We start from the raw sequence: 22,331 nt of genomic DNA on the forward strand, positions 1-22,331 counted from the left end.
AATCGACCAATACCTAGCAATACCGAGCAATCTTGGGTCTGTTCCGGGTCGGGTTGTCGGCGCGCGCGGTAAATAATAAAAACGCTTGACGCGATTGTACTGGCGGCCGAACGTAAAGTTGCGTACGTTCACCGGACCAAATAAAAGTTCAGCTTTCATGGTAGAGAAGTTGCCTAAAAATAATTACTCTTCAGCATTATCAGAGAATCCATAAAAAGCTGCTTCGTCAGTGATTGCGGGTTGTAAAACACAACTTACGGATAGTATTCTCATTAGTCATTTCTTTTATTTCTTATCACAATTATAATTATATTTGATTATTTTTTTTATTTTATCACTAATTTCTAAAAAAAATTTGTGATAAGAAATATTTTTTTACCAAAAAAAATTACAAATGTGATGGTTTCAAAAATCAATTGTTCATTTTTTTTAATTTATTTATAATATTTACAACATTTTTCAAAAAATTTACTTCTCTCATACAACTTTACAATCACATTTATAAAATACTACAACTATTTCAAACAGGTCAGCCTTTTTTCCACACATTTAAATACCACATTTATTACTTCTAAGATTTTTCAAGGAGAAGTAATGATTTTCATGGATTTACAAATATATATATATATATATATATATCTGCAACAATCCCAAATAACCCCAAAAAAAGAAAGCAAACCTGAAACTAAATTTGCAGCGACTAAGGAGAGATTATAGTAGTTCAGTGTAAGTTCATCTCATGATTAAATCCTTATTTATATATATAACATAACCAATTTGTTCTTTGTATTAATACCAATCCATAAATTATCTAACCGTTAGGATAAAAATTATTATGTGTGGTCATCAGACTGTCCGGAAGTAAATCGGGATATGTCACATCATCCGATACACAGTTAAGATACACAACAAAATGATGACGTGACATATCCTAATTTACCTCTGAATTACATTCAGTGACCGCACGTAATAATTTATCCTATTTATGCTGTTTAAATTTACATCAGAACTGTATGGCAAGAGAACAAACGCATGAACCTTATCTCCAGCACAAAAACAAAAAGGGAGAGCTGCTGGAGAGAATCTCCTCACCGTTCTAATTGCTCTACACCTTCCATGTACTGCTTGTTAACCATTCTCTTGTAATCTGCAGCGCATAAAGCTCAAAAATTAAGCTAAAACAATTCCAAGTAGCATGATCGATCATCAACAGATACAAACAATCGATGGTGCAATGCTGTAAAAAAATGGTTAAAAAATTTGTTTGATCTGCTGTAATTTGCATATCATGTATTGAACGAATAGTCCTTATGTATGCAGCTTTAATTTATTCCAAAGTATTGCAATGGAAACAGAAAAATTAGTGACAAATTATGTTTCACTAGTTTTATTATTATATTTAGAGGAAAAGAACACACAAGACTATCCTGAACAAAAATTTACTCCCAATTAATAAAGTTATAAATATGTTAGAAGAGATGCTACATCCATGTAATATATGGATGAAACATACATTGATATTGACAACCAATCGATGCACTTGAGATGAAATTATTTTGGATTTGTTTGGGATGACTGCAGTTTTTTTGTAAAGATTGTTATAAAACTCTTATGGGTAAAGAAATTTTTTTAATAGTTGCTGTAAAAAGCAACTTCCTATCACAAAAAAATTTTGAAAGCACCAATAAAGTAATAGCCAAACAAAATTATGATTACAATCAGAAAAATTAGACAAAAAAAACATGGTCCCAAACAGACCCTTCAAGTTTTATTCAAAATTATATGAAACTAAAGGAAGTACATCTTCACAATTTGTAGATAAAACTAATAGATAACATACCGTAGGAAAAGCATTTTTACCAACAAGGACAAGAGACAAAAAAGAAAACAAGCAAAAAAAAATACTAATATTATTAAGCTAAGGCAGCCCCACATCAAGGGAAATAACATCCCCTCTGTCGTAAATATATCCCCTCATGAGGATTAATTATTCTGTGCAGACGTCGAACGTCATCTAGAGATCAACAAAAATGAGCCATATCATCCTTTCACTATGTACTGCGGCTCGGTACTGCTCGGTACTGCTTGGTACCACTGATGTGGCTGTACCTAATTCGCCTCCGCACATAGAGCTGCGTCCAGCCTCCGCACAGAATAATCACTCCTCATGAGGAGGTTGAAAATGAATAAAGCAAGGTAAATTGATGATCTGTTTCCAAGCATTGCCGTCGCACACACTAAGGTATAACATAACTCACTCATCTTGATCCCTAAACTTTAGGGATCACCAAGGATATGACAGTCAACATTTCAAAAGGTCATCTTAGGCCCTCATAGAACCTAGCTCCGTGATGTCATCGATACTAGCCTTTCGCCATTGCCTCGATATTGACAATCAATGATTCATATGGATTAGCATATCCTCATATAGCCTTGGTTAATAACGTCACCCATACCACCCAACAAACAAACAAAACATCTAAAAACTACCTCATTAGTGCCATCAAAGCCTCATTAGTGCCAACAATTATGCCAGAAACTCAAAACACACTCGGTTATCACTAGAAATTTAGATTTTGAAAGCTTCATTTCAAGGATGGTTGGCTTATAATTAACTAGATTTGCTTCGACTAAAACCTGCAAGCATATTTTCTTCATAGGGAAAAAAATAATCCACAACATAACATGGTCAAGTTGCTTATTCTACCAAGAACCCATATCAACATAATTTGCAGTGTACCAAGTGATACAAACCACACCGTGAGACGCTACCTAGACACTTAACAATCTAAGGTAGCCACAAGCTACTGATTGATATTAAGTCTTTCACCAGTGAAGATAATATTTCATTATGGGCCTTGGTGAAGATCTTCAAGTCCTGGTCTTCTCCTTTATTCTCTCAAATTGGCTTAAAAATGTATGTGTTCTTCTTGAATTCACTCCCTAATTAAGAGAATTGAATTAGGCTTATATAGAGCGATGACAACTAAAGGATTAGGTGGGAATTTCGATTGGTGGAATTATCAAAAAAGTCTTTCAACAAGATTAGTGATTGCCACATAACAAAACAACCCTTAAGTCAACAATTCCCCAACAAAATAAACCCTACTTGACTCGATACATGGTGACAACAATATTCAATCAAACCCATCATAATCATCTCTCTTAGGTCTAGCCTCCGATAGAAGACCTCTAAATCCTTCTTAATTAACTTCCTTTTCATGTTTTCCAACATCGGTATATGTGATATTTTAGATTAGAGAATCTCTATAGTTACTAGCAAAGCTATCCAAGGTAAAATTTCCAACAAGAGTTATCTTCATCCTATTTTGATCAGGCTCCAATGGCAAACCCTAAATGACGAAATCGTAGGATCATAAAAAGATTTATAACCAACCCCCAACAAAAATCAAACCAAATCATAAGATGAAATTTGCATAAAAACAAATATAAAGCCTCACAATATCTTTAATTGAGAGTGCTCTCTTATAATCATAAGAGATAATTAACTATAAGGTTGCCACCCGTAGAACAGGTACTGTTTGTATACTATCTAACTACCCTTAAAAGTATATTTTTTCGATTCTAATGAGAACCTCCAAAGTCCAAAAGTCTACGAGTAACATTTTTTTGGCTCAAGGCGTTGGGAGATTAAGATAGATTGAGAAGACTTAGGTATGCGCATAACATATAGAAAAGAAGTATCAACAACATAAAAGGCAGAGAATATGTCGGACTTGAAAGGTGATGGGATTAGAAGGCAAACATGTCATAAATTGTTCAAAAATGTTTATCAAGAATGAACACTATATGCAAATCCAAATAGGAAGGACTGATGAAAGATCTGTAACAGAACCCAAAATAGTCAGACTAGGCGTGATGAATAGTTTGCTAAACAAACTCAAGCCGAGAGAAGGCATAATGATAACGGGCAAAGAATTTAAATCAGCTCAAACAAGTTGCAACACCAAAGAAATTATTTGAGAAAAAATAATCAAGAAACTGTTGGAACAGATCCATATCACACTATTTAGCACACTAAGGCTACGTTTGAGACGGCTTTCTTATTGCTTCTTAAAATAACTTTTTAGTACAAAAATGTTAATAGTTGTATTAGAAAGCTGTTTTAAGAACAAATAAGAAAGACATCCCAAACTAAGCCTAAATTACGAATGAGGCTTACTGAATAAGTACTGAAAACAGTTTAAAAAACACAATAAAAACATGCATACCTTCTTGGTTGCTCCATAGCGTTGCAGCATAGCTGTTGAGAGGGCTTTCATTGTTGGGTTCTGTGTCAAACAACAAGGAAGTTGGGAACTTTGATTTTAAAAAAAAAAATTCTGCATTCCCGAGGACCAAATGCTTGAGAGCTCACCTCCTAATAAGCTCTGGATAGACAACAACACTGTTCTGCAATCATATGCTGAAGACCACATGTCCTTTCAGAATTAAGCAGATTGCATTAGCTTTAAGTGGCAGCATTAATAACAGTTGAAATTTCAATTGCCTGCAATAATACCTGGAGGATGTCAAGACAAATGTTCCCATACTGGTCAACATTGGGATGGAAACAGGAGGTCTCAAATTTAACTTGAGGAGGCTTGAATGGGTATTCCAGAGGGAAGCGCAAAGAAAGTTTGTAAGATAAACCTTCATATGGAGTTCCCTTGCCTCCATCTATTGTACCTATCCAAGAGAATATGTTTTCACTTTCAGGAAAGGCAGATACTCCAAGGTTGCCGCTCATCTGTGGTTCAAAGGAAGGGCAATATATGATAGATGAGGATATAAAAAAATGAGATGCTATGAAAACAGACATCAAAGAGAGTTTTAGCTAGGATGGTGGGTGAAGGCAGTGCAAAACAGTTATTTAGAATACTCCTAATATTCGCAATCCTCATCTACAAAAAAGGACTGGCTAAGAGAAACAGACTCGCACACCCGAAATCACCATCCATAACTAAAAGCAGAAAACAAACCACAGATCCAGAAAAGAAAAGTAGCAGAAGCAAGACAATCACTTCTGTTTCATAGGATGATCCTGAAAAAGAGTTAAATCACTTGAAAGACATCAATTAAGCAGCAGACCTATAATTTATGATCTCAATAATTATTTATACAAAATCACGCAGAAAAATTTTTACCGTTAGTGTCAAAAAGAGTACAAAAACAAGAAAATATAAGTGAAATGAGCCTGAGAAAAATTTTAGAATTTATGACCCTTATACAACTGTATTAATGTGTGAATTTAATTAGTTGTATGACATAAAGCCATCATGCTCTCACATATAAATATGAGTTATTAGATTGGTCAATCTGCATATTCATGAGATCAAAGAGAAGTGAATATGCAAAATGGTGATTTTCAAAAATGTTAAGATGGCAAAAACCGGAACCAAATGAAACATTAATAGTCTCATGTACGATATCGAGGTTTTTACCATGGCAACCAGATATGCTGCACCAAATAACAATCTAAGTCCATCAACGTTTTGATGATATAAAAATGATAAAAGATAGATACAAATTAAATTTTATCCACCATTGGAAAATTCATTTGATCAAAGCACAAATCTCGACCTAATATTTGAATTAAAAACTTCAAAAATTAAATTCAAGATCATCCAACACAGATTTAAAAAAATTGATAGCAAATGTATAGCCTAAACAAAGATTTCAATGAGATGAGTCCAACAATAGCAAAATGTTTAGATTCGAGTCCAAATGAACCAAAATTAAGCAACGAGTGTGTAGCTGGAAAACTTCGTGATATTAATTGAATAATCAAATGATCTCTGAATATTACGTGCGTATAATTAAAACGAGTATCTCAATGATTGAAACCTAACAAGAATAAGATCACTTAATGATGATATCATTAAGGTACTTAAATGCTAAAAACTGGTTTATGATCAATAAAATCAACAAAGGCCATTTGATGTAGTGTTTGGGAAAATTAGAGAAGATTATCAAAATGCTACTTCACAAGGGGACCCAAATAGAATAGACCTTAGAGATATGAAGAACTTTAGAGCCTTATCCGCCGATTGGCACCGAAGATCATTGGCACCAACCTTTGTAGCTCGACCGTCATTGCCCACCATCATAGTTGAACCACCATCGTTTGGTTGTTGTTGTCCAACAATCATCGTCCTTCACTACTTCTCCAGCATTCACGACTACAACCACATGAAGTCAAACTAGCATTCCATACTTGTAATCTAGCCTTCACCGTTTGAGGGGCAGAACAAACTCATGTAACCTTGCTCAACTAGTGATTACTTCATCTGGGCAAAGCACCATAATTTTTACCAGCAATCTCCATAGCTTGAAATAGCAATTATGCAAGCACTTTTGCCAAGATATAAATATTCTTGGAATACTAAAATAATAAAATAATATTTACATCATGCATGGTTTAAAAAGGCGTTTGAGGCATACGCCTCGAGGCTCATCATGAAAGAAGAGGAAAACAGTAATGCTGCTATGAAAGATGATGATATAGGAGGCTCCAAATGCAATAAAATCAGAAGTTGCTTGCATGATTCACATGTGCATCACAACGGATTGTGTGATGAAATCTATGTTTCAGCAATGGCTATGGATGATTTATGATGTTAATTGGATAATTGGGAAGTTTCTGCATTTAGACTTTGGCATGTAGCATTGAAGAGGTGACAACTGGATTATCTTTTTTTAAAACTATTCAACTATAGCTGTTGGATTAACTGGTTCATTTGAAAATGAATGAGTTCTCAGTTTCAAAGCTGTTTCAGTGCTTAATTCATGGATTTGGAGTTATCTATTTTTGGAGCTGCTTAAGGAATGATTCTGTGGCAGTTTAGGCTTCTTCAGAATTGGGACGTGCTGCAGAAGTTCTTATCTTGTAGCCTAGTCTAATCGGTTCCTGAAGCAGGTGATTTTGTTAGAAAGATGCTTTGACGGTGCCTTCTGTTTTTTCCCTGCCAACGTTTGCAATCCCTGTAGCTGTGGAGGTTACAGTGGCAGTTCCCATCGCTGCTATGAAGAGGTATGATTAATGTGCCTATTTAGGTGGTGTATCAAGCGGTACATATCTACATATATGAAAAGTCTATTGGGCTTTTACTATGCTAACACCTGAGTGCGTTTGCAGTTTCACAATTGAATAGATTATGAGGCATCCAATTTTAGATCAAATTTGTCACAATTGCACTTTCAATTGTGCTGGTGAAATTTCAATCGCCTCTCTAATTTTTGCAGTTTCAATTTCTCACCTTTTTTTTTAATCAATCATTGTTTTATCGTTCCTTTCAAGTATTTTCAAGTTTGCACCTATAATTAGTAGTCTTTGATATGTAAATACTTATTTCTTTCATGCGATAAACATTCATTACATCATCCTGATGCGGGCATCCAACCGTTCATGCCTATCTAAGGAGCTGAAGATCGACAGTCGTGATCGTCCTACGTTATCTTAAATTTTTATGATGAGGACATCGACAAACGCTACCGACATGTTTATCGCCGGCGAAACCGCAGATCGACGGCCACGATTCAGCGCCTCTACTTTTGATTGAGATGACATGATGTATTTTATTATTGTCTAGTTTGATTTACTGTTGTCCCAGTTTACCCCTGTGGGGAGTTATGTTTCTTTGTAGCCCAGAGGGCAATTTAGTTTTTTTTTTCACTTTTTTGAGTCAAGACCTATATATAGTGGTCTCTTGTATCATTTTGAGCTTAATGAATATTATGAATGAAAATTTGTTTTGATTGTCTTGTCTTCTTCTTTTTCTTCTTGTGGAGAGTTAGAGAGGAGAGCGAGAGCCCAAGGTGAGGGCGAAAAGCAACACCCACCAGTCATTGGAAGAGTCCGTGGCTCGTGGTCTATCCCCTTCATTCCTATCCTTCCTCCTTCACAACCGCCGGCCCTAGTCAAGCCTTGGCCGCCGGCAACCCCTCCCCAACCACCGTCCCTTGCACCTCCACCACCGGCCCCTTTCCCACTCTTCTTGATCGAATTATGAAAACCAAAAATTTTGGTTGAACACTGCAAATTGAAACAAACAAGGAAAGTTTTCAATTTAAAATCATTTCGAAATTTCGAATCGAATAATTCATATTTAGTCTTTCTCAATGCAAACAACCAATTTGAACGTTTGTGTAAATTGCTCCACCAATTTCCCTCTCCCTCTCATTATGCCGCGGCTTCACCAAGCCCCCCACTCCCATTAATTGCCACACTAAATCACTCCCTCATTTGAAATTAGATATAATTTCCATAATAAAATTCCTCCAAAATTTCAAATCTAATTTATTTCAGAATTTTTACCACTAACATCTCCCTCTCTCCTTTAGAAAAAAAACCGCCGGCCTCCCCCTTAAAGCTCCCCCATTATTTCCCTAATCAAGGCATTAATTTCCAATTGATTTTTGAAATTCCAAACTCTCAAATCAAGTCCTTCCCCTAAATTACAAAACTGAAATTAAATTTCAGATTTGAAATTCCCTTCCCATAATTTTCTAAGCATATTTTCTCCAACCCTAACTCTCCCTCCTTGCCACCCGCCGCTTCATCTTCTCCCTTCGAGGATCCCGCCACCACCCCCCCCTCTCTCTCCTTCTCTCATACGTTGAAAAGCCCTCACCACGACAACGTGGGACGGTCCCCTCTCTTATTCTCTTCAATGTTGAATGCGGATCCGTGAGTTTGAGGGGGTCTGGCTCAGTGCCGACGGTGACGCATCACACTTCTACGTTCACCTGTTGACGCTAGGAAATTGAGACAGACACGTTAAGAAGCTTGGATCAGTCGCTCCAATCCTGCGCAAGATCTACACGAAAGTTTCAAAGCACGCCTTGGCAGCCTCGAACGGGTCGTCTACGACTTCAACCCAACCGGCAACTTTTCCCTCGAACGAAGTTCTTCGGCGCCCTTCCCAGTATGAACTCGTTCATCTCTGGATCTCATATTACTTTCCGCCAAAAATCCATACCTTCATTGCAGTGAATCACGCCACAGCACTCTCTAAACGTTGGTTTTGTTGTTTACTCTTGCATATTAAATTTCGCCTAGCTTGAAAGAAATCGTTTTGGTTAATCTTGTTTGCAACTCTTTCGCCTAAGCATAAGACTTAACGTTTCGACATCTTACTCAATCTTGCATGATCCATAAAATTATAAACGCAAACTTAACAATTCTCTTTAATTTTGGAACGTAACTCTAGTAGTTTCACATCATTTTATTTTGTAATCTTTTATATTTTACATATATATCATTTTATCATTTTTAATAAGGGTCTTAATCTTCATGTAAGCCCTAGGTGGCATTATCTAAATATTATGTTTCATTTTTTAGTTCTGAGGCTATATATTAGAGTCCTTACTAGCAATAATGAATATGATGCAGTTTTAATATAAAATAATATTTATAGGCACTTGCTCCTTGGGAGACTTGTTAGTGAGAATCCTTATAGAGGGAATCGTATTCCACTAGCCTAGGAAGTCCGGCTCGTGGCTTGAAGTCCCTTGGGTGAAGGCAACGCACCACCGTAGCTTCGGAAGAGTCAAGACCGCGGTTCTATCTTTTTTTCTTTGTTTTATTTTTCTTATTCACAAACACCACCTCAAAGCCCTCCACCAAGGCCGTCTTCTCACCCCATCATCCTCCACACACCATTGCCTACACCATACCCCTCCCTTCTCTCCTCCCCTTGGCCGAAACCACCAAGGCTCCACCCACCCGCCGGCCACCTCCTTCCCTAACCCCACTTCCTCCAAAAATCTCTCTTCCCTTATTTAAGTTGTCATTAATTTGAAAAGATTTTAAATTCAAATTAATCTAATTTGAATTCAAATCACTCATAATTACATTAATTTTGGAACTTCTTTCATTCAATTAACTAATCAATTTTGACACATCCTCTTAACCTAATATACATTGAACCTAGACACCCCTATTCCCCCTCTCTCTTTAACGGCCCCATATCAGGCCACTTCTCTTCCAATTTGGCCCCAATCCCCTTCTGCTTGGCCGGCCCCTCTCCCTTGCCTCCAAATTTCGAATTACTTCTTAATTGTTTCCTTATGGGAAGCAAATCACAATAGGAAAGCAATAAAATTTGTTTCTTTAACTTGAAATCTCTTCCTTAATCTACTTTTTTATATTAGGAAATTACTTAAAACCAACCATTTTGAATTTTAAATAGGTTTTGATTTAAATCAATATTCCTCATTTAAGTGTCTTAATTAAGGCAAGTCTCTAAACCCCACCCCCAAGCTCACTTACCAACCGATGCGCCCCCCCCTCCCATATCGTTCTACATCACATCCTAGTTGCATTAAAAATCCCATACCCTTAAACATCTACAGTAATGATGCCATGGGCATCGCACACATGAATATACAAAAACAATCACCATTGTTATTCAAAATGTAGCAACCACTTCCATTTTGTTACTACTTTCCTTATTATTTTTAGAATTCTACAAACATAGAACCAAGGTTTACAATTGCAAATAAGCCTCGAAGCATTTTCGTCTTGTGAGACGAGCGTAAGCCTTAAGCGCGTTGTGAGGCGTAAGCCTCTATGAACGCAATTAAATGAGAATTTAAGGGTTTAGCAGGTAAATAAAGTAAGATTCTATCAACAATAAAAACATCAAATGACAAAGTGAAATTAGTGAAAAGTAAGAAAACAGATGCCAATAAAATCATGTCCCAAAGTACAGAACCACATATAAAGTCTATCAAAACCCAAAGTACATATAAGAAAGAACATATTAAATCAAATCAGTGTCTCATCGACTAAATTAGTCATCAGAGGTAATCTTCGTTCTCCAATTATATCTATGAATATCATATCTTCATCATTTTCAATGTTACTCCCGCTTTTCTCTTCCCCTGTTCAAGAAAATGGATTATTGTCATTGATTTAATTGCCCTTTAATACTTATATATAATATTCTCTAATTAATATATATATATAATAATATATAAATAGTTTATAATTTTTAAATAAAAGAGCACATTAAAGTTGTGGAATACATTTAGCTTGCTTGTTGTGCTGCGACAGGAGATGCACTGTGTGTGAGTATTAGTGGATGTGTTCCATTTGACTACTCGGCGCCCTCAAGAACGTCACACATTAATCCTTAGTGCAATCCTAATAATGACAAATTTGTCCTCAACATCTATAGAATCACATCATTATCGACGCCTACATCCACACACTACAGAGGTTATCATCCTCCCAGTTGCCTCAACTTCTATCTCTACCCTCTCGTGTGTGTGCATTAATAACACAAGGAGTTCATTCTGAGTGTTGAAAATCGATTTCTGTCTCTTCGTTGCACTTGATTATATGTACCTCAATTTCGCTGCACACCCAGAGAAGAAAAAATTGAGGCTCAAAACTCTAAAACAGCAAAAACAAATTTTATTTGTAAGAAGTACTTTTGAAGATTCTGGTTATTTTAAAGTTCGAAGTCTTTGTATGGAAAGATACCTAGCAGGTACCAGCATGTACCTAGCCAGTACCGAGCATGTTACGGCGTACATACAGCGTATCTGACATCTATATAGCAGGTGACCGAGAACTATGACCCTAGCTTCCTATAAGTTGAAAAATCAAACCCCTAAACTTTAAAAAAAAAAAATCCTAAGAACACTTGAAGAAGTGTGTAGAGAGGCGGCAGGAAACAAGACTCGCCGCGACGCACGGCGCGCCGCGGGAGAGCGGCGGAAACGCGGAGAGCTGGTCTGTGGCGTCTGTGTGTCTGATCGCTGGGCTTCGATTGACGTCTTCGCCGGGAAGTAGTCTTTGGTCGGGAAAGTGGATATAAGGAAGAATTTAGAGGTTTTTAAGTAAGTGGGCCCCCATATTAGAGGCGTCACGCTCAAGAGAATTGCACAATAACACTAGTGAGGCGCACCTCACTCCACCTGAGCGTACGCTCATGATCCTGAGAAATTGCTAGGCTTTGAGGCTTATTTTGGAGCAAATTGCGCAAATTTAAACTATGCATAGAACTAATCTTGTACAACCGGATCTAATAGGTGTAGGTGTAAAAAATTAGTCAGACTTTCTCTAAATATATATATATATTATATATAGTATATATATATATATATATACAACCATAAATGTAGCCACACACCAGGGTAACATGGAATAAGGGCGGAGAATGCTATATTGCCCAGCCCATGGCACCCAAAAAATAAGTTTAGGTGTGTTCCCAGCTTATATGGTACATATATGTAGTCTCCATTAACATGTTGGTAGTTCTATTAACAAGTTAATAATGGGCATTAACATGATAAGGCTACCTTTATTAACATGTTGGCAACTTTATTAATAGCTAACATATCAAGATTTTTTTTAGATGATTTGGGTAGTGTAGAATTACTCATGAGGAAATTCTTTTACCGTTTAATTTTATTATAAAGAGGAGAAAAGAAGGGAAACTTCTGCAAAGTAGGGAAGAAAGGTCCACTTAGCTCACTTTAAGGATGACAAACACTAGTTTTCAATTTGAATCAAGTGCTTTCTCTTTCTATGAATAAGGGACGTGTAAAAAATTCCATTTCCTTTCAAACTCTCTTTATCAATGGGTCCCTCTCACTCCTTCTAACCCTCTCTAAACTATGGATACAGCACCTTGCACTAACTGAGGCATTCCAATGAAAAAGAAAAGGATCAACAAAAGAAATAAACATCATATAGTTGGTAATAAATAGTGTTTGTCTTGGTCATAGGTGATAGGTTAGCAATTTCTTAGGATCTATATCAACCTTTTCCATTTTACATACAAAATCTCAAGCTAGCCTTCTTGGTCGAGACTTGCAAGGAGACCTCCATACTTGGTTAATTCAATTGCAAGTTCTACATACCATAATTTGAGTAGAACTTTCTTCAAAGACAATGCTATAAATCTAATTCTTGGAAGTATATTATAAACCTTAACCGAATCTTAATTTAAAGCCTCGCCACTTCCATATCAAGCCAGCTACTGAGGACCTATTGGTCCAATAACCAAGTGTGCCAGGCACTAACCTCTTTTATTTTTTATAAAAATATTTGAAAGCTAAATATCCAACGATGCTACTGAAAGGAATTGAATTTCACATGAGTTCCCAAACTTCACCATTAGTGGCCATCAAGCATGATTCATCTACAGGCAATGAATATAACCGCAATCAAGATAAACTTCCAGCTTACAGAAATTTCCTGCAATCTGGGATTGAAGTAAACTTTTCAAAGAGTACTTAATCAAACCTAAAAAAAAAAGATGGGCCTTTCCTTGACAAGCAACGTAAGTCAAATCACTTTCTTTATTTTAAGAAAACAAAACCTTGATAAGAAGCAAGAATTGAATGTGCACAAACAGAACCGAAATAATAAATCAGTTCCACAACTGACTGAATCGAAAATAATTTACGTAATGATCCCAAATGATCAAATTATGCCATATAGAAAATACCAGACAATATATCCTGGCCACAAAAATGGAATTCAAGCATCCAGTGGAAGTAAGTAATCACAAAAAAGGGTAAATCGAGGAGGAAGCCAACGTACCATGAGCGACATCAATTCCTTCTGAAGCCTGCAAGAAAAATATCAATCAAGCGACCACGTCCTAGATAAAAGAGAGTCTAAAGCAGGAAAGAAGCCGCCTTTGACCAGCCAGAAGAAGAAGGACAATTTTTTGGGGGGAAAACGAAAGAACTGGGGCAAATCCGAACCTTTGGGAGACCGCGGCGGAGTCGACGGAGGCCGGCGCCGGCCTCGTCTGCTTTGAAAAGGCGGGCGCAGCGGAGGCGTTTTCCTCGTTTCTAACCTCCATCATCCGATTCCTACCTCTCCTTCAAATTCAACAGGATCGGCCCGGACCCTTCGCTGATAACCTTCCAGCGCTGTCGTAAAGTACTAACATTTAAAGTTCACACTATATGCTTGTGAAATTACTCATGGCCATTGATTATTGAAGAAAATTATTTATTTTTATTCTAAATTGAATAATATATTTATAATTACTATTATTATTTTAAAATAATATTTATATTTATTTAATTATAAGTAAATTTTATGTAATGTGAAGGGGAATTAATTAGAGAGAATTATTTGAAAATAGATAGTTTTATTAGTTTATTGAACAACATTAAAAAAATTTATAGCTTAAAAAACTTCATTTAAATTTTATTTGGCAATATTAACTTTTATATTCCTATGAGTTCTACCACGAAAAAACTTTAATTTTCAACATTAAAAGATAATTTTTATTAACAAATCAGCGCTATTAATAATTTTAAGAGTTTTTGTTAGGTTTTATAGGTTCACTCCATTTTATTTGCACGAAAAAAAAGGAACTAAGTAAAAATATATATATCTCAAAAAATTCATATTTATAGTCAAAATAAATGAAATTCTTATAATATAATTTTTATTGTAGAATATATTTTAAAATTGGCATATGATTTCATTCATTTATCATGTACATTTGACTAGTTCTTACTCTATATAATGGATATCTTAATTTTTTATGAATGAATATCCTATGAGTTAATTAATAAAAATGGCATGTGGCATATACTTAGGCTTCTAATAATAATTGATTACGAGCTGTTAACCTTCTTTTTTTATAGGTATAAATCAAGGTCAACGCTATATAATGCGCTACATTATATTAAGAAAATTGTAAAGGTCATCTCCCTTGCTTCGAGAGCCTCATAGGATTAATACTTTGCTTTCGTTTGGGACGGCTTTCTTTCTGCTTCTTAAAGCAGCTTTCTAGCATAAAAATTAATTATTTTTAACTAAAAAACTGTTTTAAGAAGTAGCAAGAAGCTGTCCCAAACGAAGTCTTAGATTATGTAGAGGATAAGTACCGCTAATTAGTTGCCTATCAAATGTTATATTTCAATCCATTTCAATCATCTTTGACTCGTAAAACTCGAATAAGTTCACTATTTGAGCAGTTGAATCTAATTTAGACAGATATGAGATTATGTCCATCAATTCTATTTATTTTTTTGAGAATATAAAAAATAAAAAAAATGAATTAATTCACTCCATGGGATTTGAGATTTATGTCAAATAAAAATTTAATCAAGATCATAGCCTTTTAGAGATCTCCAAAATTTTCCATCTCATGAGGCATAATTATAATTTTTTTGTGTGATGAACAAATCTTAAAGCACATGAATGGAGCCAAAAAGTCTTATACTTCTCAAACTTTTTATGTCCACCTCATACATTTATCTCATAAGTTATTTACAGAGAATATTCGTTCTCAAGAAGAGAAGTATTTTAGCATAACATCATCATTTTCTAACAATTCTAAATTATATTTATAATCTTCTTCATAATTATTCTTATTAATTAGACCTTCAATTTTTTTTTATTTTTCAAACCTTTTAGATTGATGTAATTAAAGCTTCCTTTGAGGGTGGCTTTCTTAATGTTTTCTAAAGCAGCTTTTAGTTAAAAAAAATTTAAAGCAAAACTGATTTAGAAAACAATAAGAAAATTATTTCAAACAAGGCTTTATTTGAAATGACTTTTTTTACTGTTTTTTAAAGCAGCTTTCTAATACAGAAAATTTCTTGAACTTCAAATTTATGTAATAAGAAATTGTTTTAGAAAGCATTAAAAAAGCCGCCCCAAATGAAGCCTAAGCCTACAATTAGAAATATAAGTTTGTTAATCAAAGACAGTATAGTTTACATTGATCCATGTTTATTGTTCGATCATAGCCTAAGGGTGGGATTATGGATAAATTTTAATCAAGGAACACAACATATATTAGTATAATAATGGGTAAGAACAAATATAGCATCCTCAAATTAAATAAATAAACACAAATTTTTTTCTCATTTGGAACGTATAAGATAAATTTTGAAATTCAAATCTTAATTGAAATCTTAACAGAAAATTAGAATATTAATTACTTTAATATTTGTATTTTGGCTTTAATGATTAATTGTTGTTTTAAGTATGAGGGAGGAATTAAAATTAGGGGCTTTGTTTTGTGGCTGCTTTAGGAGTTCTTGTGCTTGTGTCTTGCGCCTTAGATTTGTCTGGGATTGGAAGACAACAATCCTCCTCTCGAATTGAGGATCAATTGTATCTTGCTTTAGTTCTTCTGTTGATTTGATACCTACAATAAATACTACTGTTTTGATGTATTTTTCCATCAGATTTTATGAATTGTTTGTTGTTTTTCATACCTCTTGTTATAGTTTACTTGAAATAATCAAGTATTTCCTAACAGAAAACTACAAGTACGAGAGACAAGTTCATGAAACATTGAAGAAACATTCTAGAAAATAAAAAATACCCACTCAAGTTGTTCTTCATACTACAACATTGAGAAAAGACAAAAGCTAGCAAGGCTTATCAGGATCATCATGATGAGCTTGGAAAGGGTTAGCTTAAAGTGCTGCACTTAAAGGTTGAGGAGCCTAACTCTAATGACCATAGAAAGATTTACTCAGAAAGGAGCCTCCTTAAGAGGAGAGATTATTGTGTCCGGATACCAAACATGTCCAGAGACCAATAAAAATATGCCACATCACTAGGCGCTCGGTACCGAACTCGATACCGCACTCGGTACCGCTCGGTACCGACAGTGGTACCGCTCGGTACAGCGCTTGATGCCACTCGGTACCGACAGTGGTACCGCTATCCGGACAATAATATTTTCTTTAAGAGGGGAAGCACGTACAATTGCCTCAATTGCCTTCTTCTTCTGAATATAAGCGCCATTAACGTCGGTGGCCATTATTGAAAGAGATTAAGATAAGTAAAGATAGAATGAGTGGATAACTTGATATTTATATGCTTGAACACTCCAGTATCCAAGGATGCATGGAACTAAAGATTCAAGTAAGACATGCAATATCGCCAAAGATAAAGTATAGAGGTCTATCAATGGGGGGGGGGGGGGAATTAGAGTTAGGGTTATGCTTTGTTTTGTGGCTGCTTTAGGAGTTATTGTGTTTGTGTCTTGGGCCCTAAATTCGTCTAAGGATTGGGAGAGAACGATTCTCCTCTTGAATTGAGGATCAATTGTATCTTGTTTTAGTTCTTCTTTTGATTTGATTCCTACAATAAATGCTACTGCTTTGGTGTATTTTCCCATCTGATTTTATGAATTGTTTGTTATTTTTCATACCTCTTGTTACGATTTATTTGAAATAATCAAGTATTTCCTAACATAAAGCTACAAGTATGAGAGAAAATTTCATGAAACATTGAAGAAACATTCTAGAAAATAAAAAAGACCAACTCAAGCTGTTATTCATACTACAACATTGAGAAAAGACTCAAGCTAGCAAGGCTTATCAGGATCATCATGATGAGCTTGGAAAGGGTAAAACTAAAAAGTGCTGCACTTAAAGGTTGAGGAGCCTAACTCTAATGATCATAGAAAGATTTACTGAGAAAGGAGCCTCTTTAAGAGGGGAAGTAAGTTCAAGTGCCTTCTTGTTCTGAATATCAGCGCCATTAGCGTCGGAAGCCATTATTGAGAGAGATTAAGATTACTAAAGATAGAATGAGTGAGCAACTAGATATTTATGCTTAAACACTACAGTATCTAATGATGCATGGAACTAAAGATTCAAGCAAGACATGCAATATTGCCAAAGATAAAGTATAGAGGTCTATCAATGATCGCATCAAATGTGAACTTCAATTTCATCACAATCAACTGGATAGCATGTGTGGTATTTTTAGGGTACTCATCAAGGACAGCATGTAAAGTGATGGTGCTTTCAATTCTCATAAAATAATTATCTAAAAGGGTTTCACATTGAAGTTCAATTCCAAGATCATAATATTGATGACAGTCGATCTTAATGTGGATATTATATTCTTTCAAAGATTTGGATCATTAAAGACAAATATATGGTTAAGAAGAGATAGCTTCTTCAGCAATGACAAACAAAAAAACTGTCTAAGAGAGAAGATTCTCGAGCACTAGTAGACCAGTTTCTCCCCATATTGGCCAATCACCTTGCACCAGTTGGTGTGAAGGTTGTCCGTCAACCTAATTAGTCTTAACACGAACTATAATCCTAGAACTGATGAAAATATCATTGCTAAGAGAGTATCCTGATTTCTTCATTTAACGTTGAGCTTTAGGCTTCGTTTGGGACGGTTTACTGCTTCTTTAAGCAGCTTTTAAATTTTTATGCTAGAAATTTGCTTTAAGCATTAAGAAAGCTGTTCCAAACGAAGCCTTAATACTATATACATGACCATAGTGCAAGTCACAAGTCGCAATATTTACTCCTGATTTTTTTAACTTTAATGTTAAGCAAGATAGGCGACTTAACTCATTCATCATGCAATATTGCCAATGCGGCGATAGGACTGTTTGGCAGCAAGTTATTCAATTGGATTCCACTCTCATTCAGAAAAAATGGGAAGAATGGATTAGAATACTAAAGAACAGGAAAATAAAGGTCGTTCCTCCTCACAGCCACATTTTTTTCTCACCGGCCAACACTTCTTGCTCTTCTTCCTACAGTTACTATCAGCTGCAATCCCTTTGTGATCTGCAGCAAAAAAGTAGTTCATAGCAGCCGACATCCTGCCTGAGCAAGCTACACCTTTCAAGATTTCCCTTCTACTGCAAGCACTCCAACCAGCATTTCAACAGTCTAAGCAACACCAATTTCAGCAAACAGAAACCCTCCACGCCACCTCTTGCTATTTTTTCTTTTCCAAGATTAAGGCTTCGTTTGGGATGGCTTGCTTACTGCTTCTTAAGGCAGATTTCTAGTAGAAAAAAATAAATTTTTGTACTAGAAAGCTGCTTTAAGAAGCAATAAGAATGCTGCCTCAAACGAAACCTAAGTCTGATTGTTTCCTTACTTTCTTGCGGAATACTTGTTCTTTTTTTTTTTGGGTACAGGTACCTATTCTTGATATCAAGAATTGCATCTTTCCAACTTTTCCCATCCGCAAACACCAACCAACATGAATAATGCAGATTTGGTAGAAGCTATTTCATGCAAAATCAACAAGAATCACAGTTCTCTTTAATTCAGAAATCACTCCACCAAGCTGATGTTCAATTCTCTTCCATCTGCACCACCTTACAACAATTCCAAGCCTTCATGGACTCCGTGGACAAGCGCCTAGAGATTATGCACTGATTGGCCTCCTGCACTGTATCAAGAACCATCATGGTCCGCCGGAATCCTAGGATTTGTCGTCCACTCACCCTCCCAACAGCAAGCTACACCCATATCATGTTTTTCTTTCCTTGAAAATATGAAAATCGAACTCCCTCACTTTAATGGCTTTGATGTAGAAACTTGAATCTTTAAAGCACATGAGTATATCTATTTTCACAACACAACAGATTTTCATTGCGTTCACATTGCATCTTTTCATCTTGAAGGACCGCAACATGTATCAATGGTTACGTATGAAAGGCCAAACTCCTTGGCCCAAATCCATGTTATCCTTGCAATTATGAAGATTTATACAAAAAATCTTTCTAACTAACACAACAATCCATCGTTCTGGAATATCATACCGCTTTAGAAAATATTGCTTTCAAAGCTCCTCATCTATCTAAATCAACTCTAATTAGCTATTTTATTTCCAGCTTAAAATAAGAATTACGTAGAGAACTCTTGGATGCCATGGAATTTGCCCGTCGTCATGAATCCAAATTTCAAGATTTATTCGCTCTCCCATCTTCGCATTGGTGAAAACCTACATTAAACACTACAACTACTAAAACATAGCCACTACTTCACCTTTCGGCCAGACACCCACTTCCATTCCTCAACCACCTCAACCATTTCAAAACTCCCCCCGCCCCCCCCCCCCCCCACCCCACCCCCCCACCCCAACTCAAACTCTCACCAACAAAAATTCAATTTCACAGCGAAAAAGGTCTTTGTTTTATGATTCTAAATTTGTTCCTCAACATCATTACCCAAACAAGTTTTATCTTTTACTGGGCACCGACGATTCTGATCCTCCAGATGATCAAATACCTTCTATTGACGATACTACCTCCCAAGACCTCACACTCGAAATAAGTTCAAGTGCTTTAGCTGACCAATTTAATTTGTGTTCCTTTCGTTTAAACTGCTTCATTAGCCAACATAAGGTCTATATCTTAATTGATAGTGGTAGTACTAATTTTATACAAGATAGCCTCTTACAAAAACTTGGCCTTTAATCCCAACCAATCAAACAGTTTAAAGTTTCAGTCGGCAATGATAATCTTCTAGTCTGCAATTCCAAATGTTCCAAAGTCACTATACTCATGCAAGGTTATCGTGTTCTCTTTGACTTACTTGTTCTTTCTATTCAAGGTATTGATATTGTCTCGAGCATGAAATGGCTATAGTCATTAAGCTCTGTATTACATAATTATCAAAACCTCACCATGCAATTCTCTGCTAACAACTGTCAAATCACTTTCTCCGAAGAACCTCAATTAATATCCAACCCTATTTCCTTTCATCATTCCATGCTTTAATATCATACTCTCCATCCCTACAACTTTTTAATATTCACTCTCATGTTTTAGACAATAGCACTAAACTCACCAACTCCCTAGATGAAACTCTTACTTCCATTATAAACCATCTGTCACTTTTTATTTATAATTTTTTATAACATTTTAAACATTTATTTGATCCTCCACAAGGACTACCTCCTCATCTCATTGACCACGGTATCAACCTATCTTCACTATCTAAACCAGTAAACATCCGCTCTTACCGCTATCCTCATTTTCAAAATGATGTAATGGAACAGTAGGTCACTGAAATGTTACATTCTGAAATAATTCATCATAGCCATAGTCATTTCTCCAATCATGTACTACTTGTCAAGAAACGTGATGAAACTTGACGTTTTTGTGTTGATTATAGAGCCCTTAATGCTTTAACTATCAAACAAAAATTTACCATCCCTATGTTAAATGAACTTTTAGATGAATTACATGGTATCATAATTTTTTTTAAACTAGATCTTCGTTCAATTTATCATCAAGTTTGTATGCATCCCAAAGATATTCAAAAATTGCTTTCTACTTTTCGAGCTTTAATGAATCAAGTCTTCCATTCATATACTTTGGATCTCCATTATGACCATCTCCGTATGGTTTTTTAATGTCTACAAGATAATCATCGCTTTTTAAAATTAAATAAATATCAAATTTGTCAATCTTCAATTGAATATCTGGGACACATTATTACCTCTCGTAGCGTCCAGGCGTCCAGGCGAATCCCAAAAAGAATGAAGTAATGACTACATGGCCTACTCCATTACGACATGTATGATCCTTTTTGGGCTTAACAGGTTATTACAGGCGTTTCATAGCGTTTCATAACTAATTACGCCTCTATTGCAACTCCTTTAACAAATGTTCTTTTAAAAAAAAAAAAAATTAATGTGACACTCATGCCTCTACCACATTTCATAATTTGAAACTCATTATGACTTTTGCTCCTATTCTAGTGTTACCAGACTTAATCAAAACTTTGTTATTAAAACTAATGCTTCCAATGTTGGTATTGGGGATATTTTGTTACAAAATAAGACTGCTTTTTATAGTAAAAAGTTAGGTTCGCATTTGTCTCAATCTTCCAATTATTTAAAAGAATTATATGATATTGCATAAGCAGTTTGCCAAGTTACGCCAATATTTAGTAGGTACCAAATTTGTTATTCGTATAGACCACAAGAGCCGTCATAAATTACAAACCCAAGTTATTCAAACTCCCAACCAACAATATAATCTTTGTAAAGAATTAGGCTTCAATCTTCGCATTTAATATAAACTAGGTCAAACAAATACAATGGCTAACTCGTTATCTCACCTTCCCAATGTCAGGGAGTCTTCTATCCAATCTCTTGGTTCCCTCTTTTGCCTTAATTACTAATTTTTCTCTCCTTTGGTAAGGACTTAAAACAAGAAAAAAAAGACTATCCCAGATATAGTCCATATTACATCACATCTTGCCAATGGTGATTTCTCAACCAAGGACTATCAAATCATGGATAACCTTCTCTACTTTAAAAATCATATTTAAATTAGTAAGCATGCATTTCTTAAAAAATTACTTGCTTACAAAATTTCACTCTACACCTCTTGCAGGATATGCTGGCACTCTTAAAAGTATCAAAAGGCTTGCCGCAAGTTTTTATTGGCCAAGGCTACATAAAATTGTTGCCGAATTTGTTAGTAAATGTCTCACATGCCAAGAAATCAAGTTACCTACCACGACTCGGTCTCCTATCTCCCCTTCCAATTCCCTCTCATGTTTGGGAGGATTTCTCCATGGATTTCATCACCGATCTACCTAAT

General features: G+C 35.5%; 1 protein-coding gene across 1 annotated transcript; it reads right to left on the reverse strand.

The window, feature by feature from the left end:
* Positions 1-709: 709 nt before the first annotated feature.
* On the reverse strand, positions 710-13,909 carry LOC110097985 (probable ubiquitin-conjugating enzyme E2 C). Its single transcript, XM_020824676.2, has 6 exons — positions 13,729-13,909; positions 13,562-13,589; positions 4,523-4,750; positions 4,379-4,442; positions 4,233-4,292; positions 710-1,147 (listed from the first exon to the last, which is right to left on the reverse strand). Exons 1-6 carry the CDS (start codon positions 13,830-13,832, stop codon positions 1,089-1,091), a joined length of 543 nt encoding a protein of 180 aa, XP_020680335.1. The 5' UTR covers positions 13,833-13,909; the 3' UTR covers positions 710-1,088.
* Between the last annotated feature and the right edge of the window lie 8,422 nt (positions 13,910-22,331).

Source organism: Dendrobium catenatum, unplaced genomic scaffold (genome assembly GCF_001605985.2).
Source record: "Dendrobium catenatum unplaced genomic scaffold, ASM160598v2 fragScaff_scaffold_231, whole genome shotgun sequence".
Taxonomy (NCBI): domain Eukaryota; kingdom Viridiplantae; phylum Streptophyta; class Magnoliopsida; order Asparagales; family Orchidaceae; genus Dendrobium; species Dendrobium catenatum.